Here is a 21,103-nt window from a genome sequence, read left to right on the forward strand (position 1 = left end):
CGGGAGGAACCTGGGCTGACATAACAGACCTGTCTAAAGACGGCATCCAGTCTGGTTCAGAGAAGGCAGACCTTTGAAATCTTTCAACCTATCTCTCCCTGCGAGAAGCTTCTAGCTCTGCAGACATTTGAGACATGACTGATGTAATTTGATCAGTCCATGAATTTCGTGAGGATGCTGCAGTCTGCGTCTCTGAAACACACTTCTCACACAACAGGGAACTGGATGATAGACCCTGTGTAAACTTCTCTACACAACTCTTACAGGAAAGTTTTTTGTGCAGCCTTAGACCCCTTAGATGACATTCTACAACTTCACTGTACACAGCGAAAAAAGGTAGTGATACAGACAAACACCACAAACACACACACAGAGACTGTTTGAAGAAGATAGGGGCATAGAGGGAGATTATGCTATCAACCCTGCCCAACCAGCTCTGCTTCAGAGACCAGTGCTATTAACACAATATAATGTTGTAATCACTGTGTAAACACAGTCCAACCTGATCTTCACAAGTCTATCCCCACTGTGCAGGCACAATCTGAGCAGACAGATCTTTTTCTCTGTGTGTGTGTCAGCAGCCTGTGTTTGCAAAATGGCCACCAACCTCCTTCTGGAAGCGCTGGGGCTGCTGGGAGGCAGAAGCAGAAGTGTGTTAGGCTCCGCTCCCTCCGTTCTTGCTGCTTAGTGTTTTTAATGCCCGCCTGTCATTTCTTCCTGGTCACGCTGCTACTCAGAGTGCCAGGAGTCACTAACCTTCTGCTGCCGGCGGTGGGCTTGCTAAAGGGGGAGAGCGATGAACACAGCGCGTCTGGCTACCCCCAAAGACAGTGGTCTCTGTAGCTGAAGACCCCAGCGCGCGCTGCAAGTAGTGGCGGTGAGGTCTCTCGGCAGCCCCCATGAAGCAGACAGACATGGGCAGTGAGCTGCCTGTCTGATCCTTATGCTGATCGAGGATCCATTGATTTTTAGCAGAGAGATCTTGTATGTGACCAGTTCCCTTGGCACAAAATTTTGACTGACCTGTAGGGGGGTATAGAGGGGGAGGAGCTAGCTACTATTCAAATTTATTAAAGTGCCAGCTCTCGGTTATCCCACATCTATACCTCCACTGTACTGAGACTCCAGTGTCCTCTAGTGGATGAAGGCAAAATAGGCCATCATGGCTGCCATTATTTTTGTAAATACCCGTGGAGCCGTAGATAGGCCAAAGGGTAGAGTCTGAAATTGGTATGTTGCTGAAAGACAGTAAACCGTAAAAATTGTAGGTGGGATGGTATAATAGGAACATGCAGATATGCATCCTGAATGTCCTGGGAAACCATGTAATCCCCCCGACTCCATTGCCAAAATAATTGATCGGAGGGTTTCCATACAAAACTCTGGATAAACCTGTTGAGGGTTTTTAGATTTAGTACATAGGGCGATAAGCCCCATTCAGTTTCTGAACCAGAAATAGATTGTAATAATAACCCCTTCCCTGTTGAGACAGGAAGAGGGACTATTAGCCCCACCTGCAGCAGGGAGTGAATGGCTTCCTAAAGGGACAAAGCCTTTACCGCATCGGCTGGAAGATCTGTGCAAAAAAACTTCTGGGTAGGGTGCCTCCTGAAAGTGAGGGCATACCCCTGAGAAACCCATGCATCTGTTGTTTGACGCTTCCTGTATATGGGAGATATACCTCATCTGCTCTCTGGTAGCATTTGGTAGAGAATTTTCCAATGCTCCCATCCATTCTTCAACAACTTTGGCTACCCAGAATCCAGCCACAAGTAGCAGCTCCAGATGTTGAAAAGATAATTTTAAGACATGCCTCAAACTTTTTATCTGTGGAATCCTTCAGGGAAGATGCCGACGGAATTAGCAATGTGGCATTTCTGATTAAATGTGTCACATGAGCATCCACAGTAGGAGGTACCTCCCGCCTAGTACATACAGAAGCCGGGAAAGGATACAACAATGTTATTCTCTTATTCACATAAAAACGTTTGTCAGGATTGTCCCATGCCTCATCAATAAGCTCAGAGAGCTGTTCAGACACAGGAAAATCCGTTTTGACCACCTTCTGGTGGTGATTAAACACTGGAGCCTTCTTACTATGAGCTGGTTCATCATCCTGAATGTCTAGGATTGATTTAACCGCCTTCACCGAAGGAACATCTACTTTAGACGGATGGTCCTCACCCCCATAGCTAGGCCCCAGAGAGGAACTTTGAGCATCATCTGAATCCATATGTTTAGCAGACTGATAAAAAGCTAACTTGCGCTTACGCGCCTTAGTAACTACCGGTCTGCTATTAACATTAGATGGGGCCATAAGGAGGTGCAAACATAGCATACTGTGGACATCCCATCCAAGGAGGCATAGTGGAAGCAGCCATACGATCCACAAACTGCTTCATTACCTGAGACAAAGGAGCTACCCAAGAAGGCTCTTGTCCAGGAACAGGAAAACTGGACTGGTTAGGTGGCTCTTGACAGACAACACATAAACCATCTTTAATGTCCCGAGGGGAAAAATAAGCCATACATGATTTACATGAAACCAGTACAGAGGGCTCCCCCTCCTTTATCTTTTGAAATGTTCAGTAAAGGCAATACTTGCAATGTTATGTGACAGCCTTCACAAATCTAAATGAATGTGAAGTACTCAGACAAAAACCTCCACCCCAAGAGGATGGAGAGAAAAAACAAACAGTGATAGCTATAATTGACAGACAGAAATAATAGACAGTGTCCATACAGCAGCTAGCAAACAGTCACATACACTGCATATGTAAATCAACTACACAAACACAAAGGAATGGTAGGATTTAGAGCATTATATACCTTAACCAAGGGAGAGGTATACAGGGAGACTGACCCAAACCCTCCTGAGACCAGCTACAGGGTGCACAGAGCGTTGACCGTGAGTGTCTCATACACACGTGGAGGGTAAGCGGAGCAACCAAGATGCGCAAAACCCTTTCTAGAGACTGCGCCTGGGTTGGGGGAGGAGCTGCCGTGGGAGCACCAAACTCTGGAATTAGTATGATATACAAACGGCCACATGAAGCCAGCCCGACAGCTGAAGCCCAGCAGGGGTGAAGATCCCGAAGCTAAAAAAGTTAAGTACAACTAACCCTATTCTACCCCCTAACCCGCCTTTAGGGGTACCTAACCCTAACCTCCTCCCCCAAGTGGTTAAACAGCCCCTTCCCCACAGCCTAATCCTAACTCTCCCAGGAGGGTGGGGGGGGGGGGAGGTGCCTAACCCTAACCTCCCCCGGGGGTGCCTAATCCTAACCCCCCCATTGCCCTAGCATAACCCTTCCAGGGGGCTGCCTAACCCTAAGTCCCCCCCGGGAGCCCCTAACCCAAAGAGGCTGTTTGCGCCCGGCTTACCTTCGATTGGTATGCCGGGTGTCGGGCTCCCGGCGTAGGTCTAATGACCGGCGACGGGATTGACGACTGTCATAAGTACCTTGTCAGGATTTGACAGTCAGGACTGCATCCCCCTACCTCCCCTAAGCTGTGTTAACCAGATGAATACGCTGACCTCGTGGAAGCAGAAGCATCTGCTGCCGATCCTCAGCATCAGAAGATAAGGTCCCAGTGGTGTAGTGAGGACGTGTACAATCCCGGGCCCTGACTGCAGCGGCTTCTGGTGTGTCTCTGACACCAGAAGCAAGGACTGCCCTGCGCGTTTCACGGTAATCTCCGTGCGTCCGGTTACAGTCCGAGTCGCAGAATTGCGGCTAGCAAGCTTAGCCGCAACCCACCGAAATCACCAGCCCAGTTACTGGTGTCGCTGCCCGGCGGAGGTAGATCACAGTATATGAGTCTTAATTCAGATACTTAGTACTACCAACCCAAAAACATAACAAAAAAAAAAAAAGTTTAGGACTGCCAGAGCAGTCCCCTGTTGGCTAGGGACAGGCTATATATGGAGGAGTACCCGAGGCATCCTGGGAGCTGAAGCTTTAACTGTTTGGTGCCTGGTCTCCAATCATATTCCCCATGGTATCCCTGAGGATCCCTCTGGACTCTGAAGGATACATTTTTAGTTACTCCTTACCAATTGTATAAATATGTATATGCCAAGCATGCTCATATAAAGGAGAGTTCAGAGATACTATACTAACTTTATGCTTTATGACAGAGGGCCTGATTCAGACCCGGTCGCAAAAGCTGAGCGCTCGCAACCGGATCGATGGTGGCCTAGAGCACATGTGCCTGACGGAGCCGGATAGCGACTGGCAATCCGTCGCTCCGGGTCTCGCACCAGGGGGCGTGCTGTCGATGTTGAGTGACAGCACGCCCCCTTTGGTGGGCGGGCCGGGGGTGTGGCTGCCCAGACAGAGGCGTTCCCAAGTGATGTCAGTGGGAGAGCTTTCGGCTCTGTTTGAGCCGAAAGCTCTCTGGGGCTTGCGGCCACATGACCCTACCACAAGGGTCTCATCGCAAGCCTGATGGTCGCGATGGTCTTGACCATCGCGACCATCATCCTGGCCGCTCGCATTAGTTGTGGGTGGCAACCCACAGCAATGCGAGCGGCCAGGAGGTCGCTCCATAGAAAGGAAAAAAAAAAAAAGACGCCCTGATTCAGAGCATCCGGCTCTGAATCAGGGCCAGAGTTTCCCAAACTCCGCCATTACAGTCCTGGTTTTAAGGATATCCATGCTTGAGTCCAGATGGTTAAATCAAACTGATTGATGTACTAATTAAGTCACCTGTGCTCAAGCATGGATGTTCTTAAAACCTGGACTGTAATGGAGGAATTTGGGAAGCTCTACTTTATGATGTATATATTTATTATAGCAGAAAACACTGGTAAATGTCAGTTTTGTTTGGAAGCATGCAGTCTATTCAGAAGAGACATCTCTGTTCCAATGACCTAACAGCAGGACAAAATGTCACTCATATAATACATCCAACTAAACTTCACACAGTGGCTTTGGACTTGGTAGGATAGGATATTAGCATGTAGAACAACAGTAATGCAAGCTACACATACTGTACGATAACCAGATCAAGTCTCCCCTCTTCTCTCAGTAACCAATAAACTACAGCTTGATCAGACAGTCTGACATTTAACGCAATCTCATTTCTTTATCAGATGTTCAAAGCAGACTTACTGACACGTGGATTGTACTTCTAGGAACCTCATAATCATTGCTCTGGGGTTAAATATCGTTTGAAACACAAAAGAAAATATGAGATATGGTAAGAACTTACCCTTGTTATCTCTATTTCTACGAAGTCCATAGGGTTCCACAGGATACCTTGGGGTATAGGTGTGACGTCAGTCGCAGGGCACCAAAGAGTTAAGCTTTCAGCCTCCCAGGATGCACTAGGTCCCCCTCCTATACCCCGCCCCCGGGCCAAGGCACCTCAGTTAGTTACCAAGCCATAGGCCGGAGGAGGAGAAGGAAGAGAGAGAACAAAGATCTGGACACATACAAGAATCACATTCTCACCAGAGGGAGACGGAAAACCGGTGACCAGAGCAAAGCCCATCTGCAGCACAGGTGCGACAGGGCGGGAGTCCTGTGGAACCCTATGGACTTCGTAGAAATAGAGATAACAAGGGTAAGTTCTTACCATATCTCATATTTTCTACTTCAGGGTCCATAGGGTATCCACAGGATACCTTGGGGATGTCCCAAAGCAGTATCCTTTAAGGGTGGGGACGCTCCTGTGCAGAAAGGAGAATCCGCCGCCCGAAGGAAGCATCCTGAGAGGCGAAGGTGTCAAACCTGTAATACCTCACGAAGGTATGGACAGAAGACCACGTAGCAGCCTTGCAGATCTGAACTGCCGAGGCACCACGTCGAGCTGCCCACGAAGGACCCACAGACCTAGTGGAATGAGCCTTCAGAGAAGGAGGGACCGGTAGGCCTTCATGAAGATAAGCTTCAGAAATAGCCATACGGATCCAGGCTGCCAAAGTTTGCTTTGAAGCAGGCCAACCCTTTTTACAGAAACCATAGAGGACAACAAAGCGTCCGACTTCCTAAACGAAGAAGTGCGGTCCACATAAGTCCTTAAGGCCCGCACAACATCCAAAGAGGCCTCACCCACGGAAAGACCCGGTGAGTTAAAGGCCGGAACAACTATTTCCTCGTTAACCTGAAACTGGGAAACAACTTTGGGAAGAAACTCGGGCCGAGTGCGGAGCACTGCCCTGTTCCCATGAAAAACCAAGAAAGGGGGTCTACAAGAAAGAGCCCCTAACTCAGAAACACGTCTGGCTGAAGCAACGGCCAGAAGGAAAACAGTCTTAGCTGTTAGCCATTTAATATCCACTGAGCCCAGTGGTTCAAACGGCGGTCCTTGGAGAGCCCTCAGGACCACAGCCAAATCCCAAGGCGCCACAGGTGGAACAAAGGGCGGCTGAATACGGAGAACACCTTGCATAAAGGTGCGCACATCCGGGATTGTAGCAATCCTACGGTGAAACCAGACAGATAGGGCCGAAACCTGTACCTTCAAAGAAGCAAGGCGAAGCCCATGATCTAGTCCCGCTTGCAGGAAGGCGAGAATCCGAGACAGACGAAACTCCCGCGGTGCATAACCTCTCGGTCGACACCACTGGAAGAACGTATGCCACACGCGATGGTATATCCTCGCGGAAGACGGTTTCCGAGCTCGTAACATGGTACGCACCACAGAGCTGGCAAACCCCCAGGACCTCAGCATGGCCGTCTCAACAGCCACGCCGCCAAAGACAGCCGAGTCAGGTCCGGGTGAAGACAAGGACCCTGAGACAGAAGGTCCGGTCGTAGCGGCAACCGCAGAGGACTGTCCACGGACAGACCCTGAAGGTCTGAGAACCAGTGCCGTCTGGGCCACGCGGGAGCTATCAACAGGAGCGTCCCTCCTTCCTGTTTGAATTTCCGGATTACCCGTGGAAGAAGGGAGACCGGAGGGAACAGGTATGCGAACCTGAACGTCCACCGGACGGACAGAGCATCCACCAGAGACGCCCCTTCGTCTCTTGTGCGAGACCCGTACACCGGCAACTTCTTGTTGTGCCGGGACGCCATGAGGTCGATTTCTGGAAGACCCCACCTGTCCACCAGTAGTTGAAAAACGTCCGGGTGCAGGGACCGTTCCCCTGGATGAACGTCCTGGCGACTTAGAAAGTCCGCCTCCCAATTTAGCACTCCCGGGATGAAGACCGCTGATATGGCCGGAAGATTGCGCTCCGCCCAAACCAGGATCCGAGAGACCTCTACGAGAGCCGCCCGACTGCGAGTTCCTCCTTGCCTGTTTATGTAGGCCACGGTGGTAGCATTGTCCGACTGGACCTGCACCAGGTGACCCTGGAGAAACCGCTGTGCCTGCAGGAGAGCATTGAAGACCGCACGGAGTTCCAAGATATTTATTGGAAGCTCCGCTTCTGTCGGTGTCCACCTGCCCTGGAACAAGTGTGGACCCGAAACTGCTCCCCAGCCCCGAAGACTGGCGTCCGTTGTCAACAGGACCCCATTTGGAACCCAGAACGGACGTCCCTTGTTGAGGTGGGTCGTCTTTAACCACCACGCAAGGGACAGGCGAACCTCCGGGGTGAGCACAATCGTCTGGAACGTCAGAGACTGAGGCAGCCCGTTCCACTTGGACAGGATCAGGTGCTGCAGAGGTCTAGAGTGAAACTGGGCGTATTCCACCATGTCGAACACCGACACCATGGAGCCCAGTAACCTCATCGCCGAGTGTAAGGACACCCGGCGGCTGTGCAGACAACTTCGCACCCTTGACTGTAAAGCAGAGATCTTGTCCTCCGTCACGAAGATGCTTTGCTGTCCCGAGTCCAATAAGGCTCCAAGATGCAGAATGCTCCGAGACGGGATTAGAGTGGACTTCTGCCAGTTGATTAGCCAGCCGTGCCGTTGCAGCAGTGCAATGGTCAGGTCCAAGTGGTGTAACAGGAGCTCTGGAGATCCTGCCACCAATAACAGGTCGTCCAAGTACGGCAACATGCGGACTCCTTGCAGCCTCAGAGAAGCCGCCATGACCGCCATAGCGTCCTGTATGTCCCATGACACCATGTAGTCCCCAGGTTCCAGCGCCAGAATGATGGACCGTAGGGTCTCCATCCGAAACTTCGGGTCCCGCAAAGACTTGTTGAGTGCTTTGAGGTTGAGAATCGGACGATATGACCCATTGGGTTTCTGTACCAAAAATAGATTTGAATAGAAACCCTGGCCCCTCTGGGAGAATGGAACAGGAACTATAACTCCAGCCTGGAGCATAGTGTGCAATACCTTCCGCAGCTCCGTAGCCTTGTTCCGGTCTGATGGTAGACCCGTGGTGAAGAATCGAGCCGGGGGTCTGTGCCGGAAGGAGAGGGCGTACCCGTGAGAGACCACCTCCAGAACCCAAGTGTCTGTCGTAGTGAACGACCAACACCGGGAGAACTGCAGCAGGCGGCCTCCCACCCTGGGATCCCCCAAGGGGAGACCCGGACCGTCAGGCCGCAGGCTTGTCATCTGGCTTGGGGGCCGGACGTCTGGTACTCCATGCCTGTTTCCGGGGCTTGACCGATTTCTTAGGGCCAGCCTGTCGAGGAAACGACTGTGGTTTGGGCCTGCCCTGGGCCCTAGATGACCGAAAGGACGATGGTCCAGAACCAGAAGGAGCAGCGGCCGACGGGAGACAAGCAGATTTGGCTGCCGCCAGCGTGGCCACAATCTTATCCAGATCCGGACCGAAGAGAACTTCTCCGGTAAACGGCAACGCTTCCAGACCTTTCTTGGATCTGCGTCCGCCTTCCAGGATCGCAGCCACAAGGTGCGACGAGCAGCTACCGCTGCTGAAGAAATTCTAGACACCAGAGTACTAATGTCTAGAGCCGCCTCGTTGATGTAGGTGGCCGAATCACGGAGATTGCCAATCAACTCCGCTTGTTCGGCCGGACAGTCGGATTCAAAAGAAGCCTCTAATGAATCCGCCCAGCGCTCCATCGCTCTGGCAACCCAGCAAATGGCCATAGCCGGCCGTGCTGCCCCCCCTGCAAGGGAATAAGCGGACTTCAGGCAGATTTCTACCTTGCGGTCCGTAGCATCCTTAAGGGAGGACATGGATGGCATCGGCAATGTGGCACTACGGACAAGACGGGTCACGTGAGAATCCACCTGTGGAGGGGATTCACACTTAGCAAAATAATTATCCGCGAACGGATAAGCCACCGCCAGGCGTCTCTGCGGCTGGTATCTTTTGCCAGGTTGTTTCCACACCTCCTGTAAATGGTCCACCAACTGACCCGAAAGAGGAAAGACTGTGGCATCGCCCTTCACATCTTTGAAAAAGGCATACTTAGATTTAGCCGCTGGGGGAACTTCGTCCTCAATCACCAAGGCTGTGCGGACCGCCCGAATAAGTCCAGGAATATATACTTTGGACTTAGCATCAGCGTCCTTAGTATGGAGAGGTTCCTGATCGTAAGGATCCAGAATCTCCCCATCATCAGACGTCCCTTCGTCATCCTCATAAGGAGCGGACAGAGACGCCACCGGCCTTTTATGAGGCCGCATCACAGACTCCCCTTGCAACACATCCGACAAGTGCTGTAAAGAACTCGTCAGGGAGTTAACCCACGCTGGCTCCTGAGAACCCGGGAGCGGGGAAATAGGGAGACTGTGGGGTACCACCAATTGTCGTGGGAACCCCTGCATGGGTGACGACACCACAGACTGCTGGGACAAACCCATCGGAGTAAACGCGGGCTGCGGAGCTAACTGGCCCACTAAAGCTGTTAACGCCTGAGCGAAACAAGCCCAGGGCGGCTCCTGTACCGGTGCTGTAACCGTAATAGGCCGCGCCATGGACAAACACTGCCGGCAAAGGCCCTCCGCGCTACCCTCCCCCTCCGCTAACGGTACTTTGCACGTGGTACACTGTAGCCGGAGGGGAAAATCACTTTCAGACATGATGGCACCACGTATGTGACCTCTCTCACCAATTAAGTATTAAATAGGCGAGAGACCACCCTGCAGCACCGCACCGCAAGGGCTTTAGCAGAAAGAACAGGGACAGTAATAAAGCTGACAGTTTAGAGAAGAATAGTTACAGGCAGCGCTAGCACAGTCACATACAATGCAGAGAAATAACAATTCCTGCACTAACAGCGCTGATCAGTCAACTACACAGACACAGGGCCTGGTAGGACACAGCGCTGCATACACAGACCTGAGCCACAGCGGAGGAGAGGTATGCGGGGGGACCCAGACCACGATGCTTCCTTCCAGACTTCCAGCAGCGTTCACCATGCGTTTGCAGAGAAGATGGCCGCCGAGGAGCAGAGAGAAGCTGGCCTGGGGGAGGAGCGCTGACACAGGACCAGTCAGCACAGTGCAGAGAGGGCTGTGTGCAGCGGGGGAGGCGCCGGCTGTGAGACAGGGAAGGCGCGCTCCCCTGGCATGCATTTAACCCCTGGGACGCCGCAGCGCTACCGCTCTGCTGCGGTCCGCTGTCCCAGGGGGTAGTGGAAGCGCAGGTTGGTCGCCTGGCTCCACGCTGCAGCCAGTCCCCAGGGAGCCCCCTGCCTGGGGACTTAGGACCATGTGATCAGCGGGGACCCACCGCGGGACCCCGCTGCTTACCTCTGTCCCCCTTGAATCCGGCCATGGTCCGGAGCATCTGGGGTCACCGCTAGCTGTGACCCCAGACGCCCACCAGCATCCCCGGATCAGTACCGGCGTTCTGGTACCGGCGGGGTGTAGGGAAGACAGCATGGACGTCAGGACTGACTGTCCATGCTGTTCATCCAGATGTGCAGCCACAGCTGCATGAAGAAAAAGCTTCAGGGGCTCTTCTAGCCCCCACTCCAACAGGTGCACCCGACTCCGGCCGGGCACCAAACTAAACTGAGGTGCCTTGGCCCGGGGGCGGGGTATAGGAGGGGGACCTAGTGCATCCTGGGAGGCTGAAAGCTTAACTCTTTGGTGCCCTGCGACTGACGTCACACCTATACCCCAAGGTATCCTGTGGATACCCTATGGACCCTGAAGTAGAAATTATATTTTAAAATGCTGTTTGAATTAAGTGGGGACTGACATATAAAACAACAAAAAAGGTTAATAATATATCTGAAGAGATGCTTTGAAGCTGCCTTCCTGATGGATTCAAGATAGGTACTCCTGCCAGAGCGATAAATGCGTTCAAAAGCAAACTGTAGGGGGATGTAGTCGGCATCTCGGTGGTCAGGATGCCGGCAGTCAGAATACTGGCGCCGGAGTCCCGGCGCCAGAAGCCTGTCATCCCAATGGTAAGAATTAAGATTAGGTTTAGCTTTAGCCACTAGGGGAAGGCTGCGGGGTTAAGTTTAGTCTGTGGGAGGTTTAGGGCATGGATGCAGGAAGGGAGGGTTAGGATACTTACCTAACACTTTAGGATTCTGTCGGGATGTCACTGTCTGTATTCTGACCGCCGGCATCCCGACCACCGGGTTCCCGTGCCCAACCCATTTTTATGCACCAGTGAAATTCAATACAAATAAGTAACTTAATCTCAAGAACCACACAACCAAAGTAAAAAGAAAATGGCAACAAATAAGTGACCTGGACAGAGTACTCTAGGTTATATTAATGAAGAGGGATTTGTCCAAATTGATGATTTTTATTATCCGATCTTTGCAGCTGGATTTAAAGCCGCAATTTTTAAAAAAGCAAATCCAGGCTGATTATGCCTTTAAAACATAGAGAGGCTTTAATCTCTACATCAACAATTGTCAAAAATAATGATTTTAACAAATTGCTCTTTATTATATTTATTTCTCTGAATATCTCCAAATTGGGGTTTTTGAATTGATGTTCTTGTTTCTACATAACTCAAATTGAACACTAGAGGGCGATCTCCAGGTTACCTAGTAAATTGAATAGATTTTATGATGTTGGGTCAGAATCTGGATGTGTGTTGAGAATTCTAAAACATGATCCCTACTACAGTGTGTTTGTTGTTAGACTAGGGCGGATGTTTGTTTACAATAAGTAATGCTTTCTAAATTCCTAAAGGGCACAAACTGTGTGAACAACGAGTGTTTTTCTCCCAGGTATTTATTAGTTAGAATAACATCTCAAAAATAAGAGAGAAATACGGGGCAGAGAATAAGAGTAATGTACTGTATGTGATTTATGTTTATAAAATATATCTGATCCATCAATAATAGAACTTGAAGAGCATAATCAGCCATTGGTCCCTAAAACCACCTTTATCCCGACTAGTCAGGGGGCTATTTGTCGACCTCTAACATTATGCAGCATACACAGACTAGAGCCGGGGGAGCTTCCAAGTGTCAGTACAGTGTCAGGACAGAAGCGCCTGTTTGGATGAGTGTAAATTTTCTGCAGCCAACTGGCACAGCCCAAGTCCCCCTCCCCCATGACAATTCTGTGAATACAACTTGTAAATGGATGTATAATTGTGTTTTCATTTTTCCCTGGTGTCACAATATGGCTAATACCTTGGATAATATATAAATCTATGTGGCTTTAGTTTTGAACACAGTTTAACTCTAGAAAGCCCAAACCAGGTGGACATAGCTGCTGAGGTCCTACCAACGGCTTTACGTTCTGCTTTTATGTTGTTTACGGAGGGAACAGTTTGATAACGACACTCAGATCATGATGTTCGTTATACGAAGGAGCTAGTTATCCCAGATTGGCCAGATCTTTGAATGAGAGGAAAGACCAGTTGGCTAGAGGGGCAGATACCAGAGGTCAGTACACTGATTGAACATGTAAGAAGATTAACCTAAGGCCAGCGAGCAGAGAAGAGATGCTCTTTACCGTCCTAGCAGATATGAATGATATGTTCTTGTACTTCCTGATATAAATGTATAGTTCCATGGGTTGTATTGCACAAGATACAATGTAAAAAAAAAAAGCAATCACAAATGTAATTATCATATTTCGGGCCCGATTCAGAGATGTACGCTAATGCCACTGCTGTGGCGTACGCAGAGGATGTGCGAATATATGCTATTGTAGCAGCCACCGAGATTTGTATTGAGACGCCCACTGGTAGCTCTGATAATCCAATTGTCTCTGTACAAAGACGCAAATCATTTAATAATTGGCTTCCTGAGTAACCCTGTGACCGCACGAATGACAGCGGGAACTGGGACAGCGGAGCCATTTTTACTAGGTACGGGGTCGCAGTCGCAGGCTGAGACATGGTCTGCGTCTGAGTTGCCACATCCCTTTGCTGACTATGCGTTACGATTAAAACCTCACTGCAAGCAAAGACTGTAATGAAACCTGACACATGCGCAGTGCGACTTAGATGCCTGCGCAGACCACCGATAAATGCACAACTGCTTAAACATTGGTATTGTGTTCATCTCTGAATTCTGCCCTTTATTGCTATAAAAGAATCCACTTTGAGATATATTTCTTAGCTTCAAGGTAACTATTTAACCCGATGTAGTTAAAAGACCGGCGACCGCAATGGCCGCCGTTCTCAATCCCGACACAGGAATCCCGGGATTTAACATAAGCGTAGAGATACTGAAGCCTATGTTAATCTCGATGCTGGAACGTCGAGAGGATGCCGGACCGATCGTCCTCAGCCGTGGGTAAGTATGCACTTAGCCGGGGATAGGAGGAACTTACGTTTAGGAATCCCCCGCGGGGAAGGTTAGGGTCAGGCTAGGGGAAGGGTGGGGGTTAGGTTTAGGCACATGGGGAGGTTAGGCACCCCGCTGGGAGGGTTAGGCTTAGGGTGCGGGGGGGGGGGGGATGCCGGACCGATCGTCCTCAGCCGTGGTAAGTATGCACTTAGCCGGGGATAGGAGGAACTTACATTTAGGAATCCCCCGCGGGGAAGGTTAGGGTCAGGCTAGGGGAAGGGTGGGGGTTAGGTTTAGGCACATGGGGAGGTTAGGCACCCCGCTGGGAGGGTTAGGCTTAGGGTGCGGGGGGGGGGGTAGGCTTAGGCACTAACAGGGGGAGGTTAGTGTTAGGCACTGGGGAGGGGGAAGGGGGGAAAGAGGGGTACGGATAGTATACTTACCTGTGCGGTCGGGATTTTGAACCATCGGGCTGCAGACGTCGGGATTTGAACCGCCGGGCTGTACTCTGGCGGTCATTCATACTGATTCCCTATTTAACACATCTTCATTAAATACTATAAAGCATATTAAAGTTGTAAGCCATTTTGGTACATCCATTCCATCTTTAAAATAATAATTTTATATAGTGCATTTCTTCAAAAGTACCCAAGGCACTTTACAGCAAATCAAACATAATACAGAGGTTTAAATTAGCAGAAAATACTAAAAACAGAGATGAGGCAGCTACAGTACAGTCATCAGTTCCAAGGATTATTCATCCTACCGACAAAGATATTAGCTGAGGCAGCCGTCTAGGGAAAACTACATAGGATTTCACCGGGCGGAATGCCTGGAAGAGATGGCACATAATGGGGCAGCTACAGCATACTAAAAAGTGTATACAAGATCCTTACAAAATCATCAGAATCACGCATTGTTCTTCCTACCCACTAAGGTATCAAGTGAGGCAGGCATCTTGGGTGCACTACATAGGTTACACTCTGCAAGATAAGCACTATATGGAAATAAGACATACAACGGTAAATAGAAAGCAACTAACAAGATTCCCACTGAAGAATAGTTCCACCTGTTGCTAATTCTGCCCATGAAAGTACCAGCCATCCGATGCTCACTATATAAGTTACATGAGCAATGGTGACTAAAGAGTCACTGACTGGGCAGGAGCAATGGTCATTCCATCAGTTATGTTTGGTACACATCACCTGTATATAAGCAGCTGGGCGGACGCTCCGGTACTACAGTTCTGAAAGATATCTCCTCTAGACCTGCCTCTAACCATGGCAGGGTCCCAGAACGTGACCCACACCAAGGCCAGGTACCCACTGTTGCTGTGTGGGTTTTTAACGCTGGTGACATTAAAAGTGGGAAAAAAAAAAACACAAAAAACCGATCAGATATGTTTTACCTGCATTAGGTATTAGCATTATTTCTAGCTGCCTCTATGCTTTAACCCAGTGGTCTCCAACCCATAGCTCGCGAGCTACCAGTAGCTAGCAGTCTTAATTTTGGTAGCTCACCTTGCTGCAGTACTGGCGAGTAATTGTCTACTCTACGGCGGAGCGAGTGACTCCCATCCAGCCATGCCGAAAAATCACACAGCAGCCCTGCCTATACAGTATCTTTTGCTCCTCTACTGATCGCACCTCCTTGGAACTGGTAATTAACAGTGAAATGTGCCTGTGCTTACATTTTATTTACAAACTACAACAAATATCACTGTAATAATTAAATACATTGTTGTTTTCTATGAAACATTTTTTTTTTACATTTTCATTAAATGACCTTCAATTGTTCGGTTATTGGCCAGATTTTTTTTCACATAATGCTACCAAACACCAGTAAAAGTGCTACTGGCATTGCTGAAACTAGTATCAATAGTTTCTAGTGGCAACCCCAATTTACATGCATTTTACCAGCATTAAAAACATCACTAGCACACATATAATTAGCGCCACTGGGCATCAGTGCTACAGCAGGGAAAGCAGGCTGACACTATAAATACATATGTAATGCCAATGTAAAAGAAAAAAACTTAAATTAAATACCAATATGGTAATATGCTTAAATTAAATATTATAGTATGAATGACAGTAAATAACCAAAGAAACATTAAAAACTGTCCCAAGCATTGCTATATGTAAATACATATAGTTTAAACAGAGAGGTCAGAAGCGTAATCTTACTGTTGCGCTGTGGAGGTCTGGGAGCACGTGCTGGGAGCTGGTTTCCACCGACAAATGGGTCTTGCGTTTTGTTACTGGAGGCGCTGGTGTGAAGCGCAGAGTCAGAGTTCGTTCTGAGAAGAAAACCATCATGTTATCATACACAAACCAATGACATGGAACATCTGGCTATAGGTGGGTACCAGGACTGCATTAACATGTTAAAGGCACACGCAGAACAGGATAAGAAAAATCTGTAACATATTTATAAATGATAAATGGTCACCCTACCATGACCCTGCCCGTTTTGTAAAAATGCACCCTGTTCTTTTCCCGAGCAACATGCTGATTGCATAATCAGTGCTGATCTTGGTACTCCCTAGTATTGAGAGCGGCCAATACTCGCCTCCTCCAGGCAGGCCCGAACACCTGACCAATTCCCTGTAGCAGCATGGGGGACTTGGCAGGGAGAAAGAGCCCTGAAGTCTGCTGTTATATATGTGCTGTGAGCAGGTGCTCCGACTGTACCAGAGAACTTGCACCTCTGCATAACCCCGGTGATCGTACTGCTGCATCCCTGTGTCTGCAGGCTGCTCTTTCCCTCTCTAGTTGCCAGTGTTTCCCTCACCCACCCTGCTGCACACAGGTTTGGGCAGTTACTTTATGAGAATTTGAAAGGGCATGTGGAGTGGTCTGATGGGCACTGAAAGGGCAGGGGCATGTGAGTTGGTCACATGGGCATGTGAGGTGGTCTGATGGGCACTGAAAAGACGAGGTGGTCTTATGGCAAGTGAGAAGATCTGAGTGGCACTGAAAAGGCATGTGTGGAGGTTTAAGGGATAATGAAGTGCTTGTGAGGAGGCCTGATGGCATGTGGGGAGGTCCAAAGGGCATTGAAGAGGCATGTGAGGTGGACTGCTTGCATTAAATGGACAAGTAGGGATGTTTAAGTGTTACTGAAGGGGCATGGGAGGTGGTCTGATGGACATTGAAGGGACATATTGGGTGGACTGATGGAAAGTAGGGAGGTCTGAAGGGCATTGTTTTGTAATGCTATCATTTAACAACTAGTGAATGCCTATTAAATAAAAAAAAATGGATGGCAATGGGCCTTATGCATTTAGTCGGAGGGACAGTCAACAGGACCTTGGTCAGCCGTTTACTTTACAAAAAAAAAAAAAATCACGTGAATGGACAGCCTGCAAAATATTTTTTCATTGGCAAGACAACCCTTAGGAAAATGCGTTCAGATAGTGCTGAGATGGATTCATTTGCTCAGCTAATAAATATAATTTATTAATTGAAAACACAAGAGACCTTACAAATGCTTTATAATAATACAAAGCTCATTCAATTTCATTGGCCACATTCCAAATCTTCATAGTTTTTAATTTTATAAGAAATACTTGGCTATATTTCAGATTATTGTGAAACGGAAAATGCATCAGCTTATATAATAAATATTCCATTATGGGAAGTTAATTGTGCGCAATCATGCTGACATATCGACAAGTTACAGTAGTGCCGACATCTCAAGTTTTCCCCGACACCACTATGGGATGCAGAGAAATCATGCAATGCCAGCAGACGCCATGTGTCATTCCAGAAGAGCACGTCCATGTCGGGGAATGGAACTCTCCCCATATATGCGTCTTGTAGGAATATGACAAAATTTTGAAAAGTAGGTTGTATAGTAGTAATTAACATTTCAGTTTATTAGTAGCAAACAAAAATCCTTATGGTTTGCCTTGGTGTGTAGAAATTACTGCTGAACTTATTGAAGTCTTTTTGGCCTCATACAAATGGTTTATTGATTAATTCTATGATATTCTAAAGCTTTAGCCTTATTTTGGGTAACGCAATTATATCACCTATTCAGACTTTTCTTCAAAATTGCACCGTAGACATTGAGTGCAGAATAAGGATAGTGTCACACAAGCGCACGCTACTTCTGCAGTGCTCATGCCTAATTTCTAGTTTTCTAGAGTTTTTTTATTTCGGAACTGCAAAAAAAACGGTGATGTTAAATCTTACAACAAACGCTAAAACTGGCATGTGAGCAAGTCAGCTCAGGTATAATGCATTCCAACTGAAGAGCATTTGCACTGAGCGCCTGGTCATTCATCCAAAATGCTGCCGTCCGTGTTCTAAAACACGCTCAAAGTACTGATGTGACAACCTGCCCATATTAATCACAGATATTGATTCTGCATTTTAAAGCACATAAACATGGCTTAAACCCTAGAGGGTAACATTAGTAACAATGCATACACATTCCATATTCATCTTTAGCACCTCACAGACTCACAGATGACAGTTTTCAAATACAATAAAATGCAGCAAATGTGCAGAATGGAAAGAAGCTGCATTCTGACAAAATGACTGCATGTGAGGAACAGTGCAAGTAGCTATGGACGCTCTTGTAGTTATATTCACTGTCACATGCATGAAAGATACATGCTTCAAACAGCATTGGGTATGTGGCTACCCCAAACAGGAAGGGAAAAAGCATCCTAATAACAGATTTTAGTGGTGCATAAAGCAGACAGACCTCCTTATGCATTCACATAAAGGTCAGCACTAGATTTCTTACATATTACATGAGGATATACATACATTATTAAATAAGGCAAATAAACAGAATGTGAAATAATAGATGTCAAAAAGGCAAACAAAGTTTATTATTTCTAACTAACTGAAACTTCTTAATTCTGAAAAACTTGTTTAACTGACTGATAGAATGGGTTCTGTTACCTATGTAATAATCTGAGCTGGGCAAGAGGCTACATGTGGGTGACTCGTGGAAGAGCAGCACAAACCCAAACAGCCAGGCAAACCCTGTATTTAAAAATATTCTGCTTGTGCCTGACATCGGGGAATCTCAATGGGTGCGCATTACTAGCAGCTCCTTATATAGTCCAGCTAGCACCTTCATTTCCCATATTGTCTCCAGAAATACATGATCATCATTCTGGTTCATTTGTGCAGAAATGATGCCTTTGGGGTTCTTGATAGTGCTTCGGGCACCAAAAATTCAACATATGCAGGTCATTTATGAATGTGGAATAATGAGGAGGTGCAGAGCAAATGCCATGTCTCTGTAGAACGCACGGTGTTTTTTGTGGAGATGCCAAGCAGATTGTGATGTACTATATGAAACACAGATATGGAGTCTGAAGAGTGTACCTTTCAGTAGGACGGTCTCATCCCGCTACGTGAGAGCCAGACAATGACCACCTGAAAGGCGGCAAAGAGAACTTGGTCTATACTTTCAGTGGGATGTTTTCAGCTCCATCGAGGTAAAATGTAACTGCTCATGGGAAAAATAGCAGTATAAAATGTGACATATCCTGTATGACATCCATAGAATTTACACAGCTATAGAAGCAGACTAAAGCTGGGTATACACTTAACGATGTGTACACAGCCAGATGTCTCATGCGGCATGACCCGGCAGGGGTGCCGGCATCAGCAAGTGCATACACACTTGCTGATGACGGAACGACAGCAGGGTCCATGCTGCATACAGTTCTGACGGGCGATGTCGCTGTCGGTGCATCATTAGCGACATAGCTGGTACACACTGGCCGATGTGCCAGATATGTGGATCAGACAACATATCGTCTAGTGTGTACCCAGGATAAGGGGGAGACGTATCAAGCCTCGGAGAAAGAGAGTGGAGCAGTTGCCTAAAGCAACCAATCAGCTTCTGTCATTTATCTAGCACAGTCTTTGAATTGTCAGTTAGAAAGTGGAGAAGTTGCGCAAAGCAACCAATCAGCTTCTCTCCCTCCAAGGCTTGAAACATCTCCCCTCCCAAGGCTTGAAATATCTCCCCTAAATTCACTTACTAGATGAGAAGGTTCAAAATGCACTGCTTGAAGTTATTTTTAAGGGAACAATTCTCATATTCATACAAAGTGCTGTTGCATAATATCTCAAACAACTCCCTAATATTTGTGTGCGCACTCTCTTTGGGAGGGCCTAAGCATTGTGGACAATAAAAAGTACCATGTCTGCCATTTCAATTCGTGTTCATTTTATTTATGCAAACTAAAGCAACACTACACGTGGCAATAAGGTTTTTGGATCGATCACATAATGACTGAACATGTAGCAAAGATGGCCAGTGTTTTTGACAGCTAGGTTGAAAAACACCCCACAAGATTATAATATTAATATGTCCATTATTTCCCCTATGGCGGTAATGTCCTATACTAACAAATCTAAACTTATTTGGACTGCTAAAAATGCTCATTTTAAGAGCCACATGTACCAATTTGGATAAAAAGGACCAGCGACACTGAAAAACAAACAGCTAGACTGAGTAGGATATACTTTTCCTTTATTTATTTTAGTGGGGGGAGGGGCGCACTGGCATTTTTATCATTATTGGTTCCCAATCATCATATCCATAGACCAAATATTGGAAAGTTGTTTAGCAATAAAAAGAATACACTTCTACTTTGTGTGGTTTAGAGTAAATATATGAGAAATATACAGAATACCGCAGACTTTGCCCTAACATTCCAAAGCATTGGTTTGTTTTTTGCAGAGAACCCAGAAAAAAAAAGGAACAAAACAAAGAAGAATTAAAAAGAATGCTTGGACCTGGTTGTGTCACCAAGTTAAAAGAAAAAAATGGTTCACCTGTTAAGGGCAGACAATAGTCTAAATCCTGGTCGTTTCTCTTCACTCCAGGGAGCCTGCTGCCTTCAGAGACAGAAGAGTGAGAAGGGAACAATGTTTGATATCAGTTAAAATCCCAGTAAAACTAGTGAACATTATGATCTCGTGTTAGTGCTCTGGCGAAAGAAAAAGCACTAAAGAGAAGAAGAGTTAATGGAAAGTGGAATTAAAATTAGAATTAACTGAAAAATCAGAATGGAACCGTGGTTAATGGTGAATTCTTGCATTTCAGTTCAAGGAATCATTTGTAAGAAGACCTGCTGGTGTGTCTTCCAATGCTTTGCATTGCAAGCTTTTCCAGTGCTTAAAAAGGTAGGAGTGAGATAAGCAAGTTTCACATTCAAATTAGCATCAGCCAAAGAACGAAAACCTATAATTAAAGATAAGAGTTCTAGGCAAAATAGTAATTATAGCTCCATTAAAGTGATCATTACCTTCAGAAAGTACTGCGCAATTAATAATAAGAAAGACAGAATTATCTAAGAATCATGAAAACGGAGCCAACCATGAACACTTATACGGAACATTGCTTTCTGTCACAGGCCAGTAAGAGTTACTGGGGGTCAGCACTTGAATAGGAAGACGTGGTTAATGGGTCTATGAAAGTTAAAACCTGGGCAATTTCATCATTTGTTAACACTCTGCCCAATAAATAATGTTTTAAACTAATAAAAAGCAAGAGATCACTTTGGACTAA

At 47.2% G+C, this 21,103-nt stretch overlaps 1 protein-coding gene across 2 annotated transcripts in view; it reads right to left on the minus strand.

Moving 5' to 3' along the window:
* LOC148523652 (CREB-regulated transcription coactivator 3-like) overlaps window positions 1-21,103 on the minus strand; it is a 121,669-nt gene that overhangs the window by 29,377 nt on the left and 71,189 nt on the right. The window contains exons 5-6 of one of the 2 annotated variants that reach the window (XM_088472859.1): window positions 20,368-20,430; window positions 15,739-15,851 (exon numbers count right to left, since the gene is read on the minus strand). In XM_088472859.1, the coding sequence (XP_088328985.1) occupies window positions 15,739-15,851; window positions 20,368-20,430 (176 nt within the window). The remainder of the gene's footprint in view (window positions 1-15,738; window positions 15,852-20,367; window positions 20,431-21,103) is intronic. The other variant, XM_088472860.1, reaches the window with a different exon arrangement.

Source organism: Taudactylus pleione, unplaced genomic scaffold, assembly GCF_031769625.1.
Source record: "Taudactylus pleione unplaced genomic scaffold, aTauple2 ptg000129l, whole genome shotgun sequence".
Classification (NCBI taxonomy): domain Eukaryota; kingdom Metazoa; phylum Chordata; class Amphibia; order Anura; family Myobatrachidae; genus Taudactylus; species Taudactylus pleione.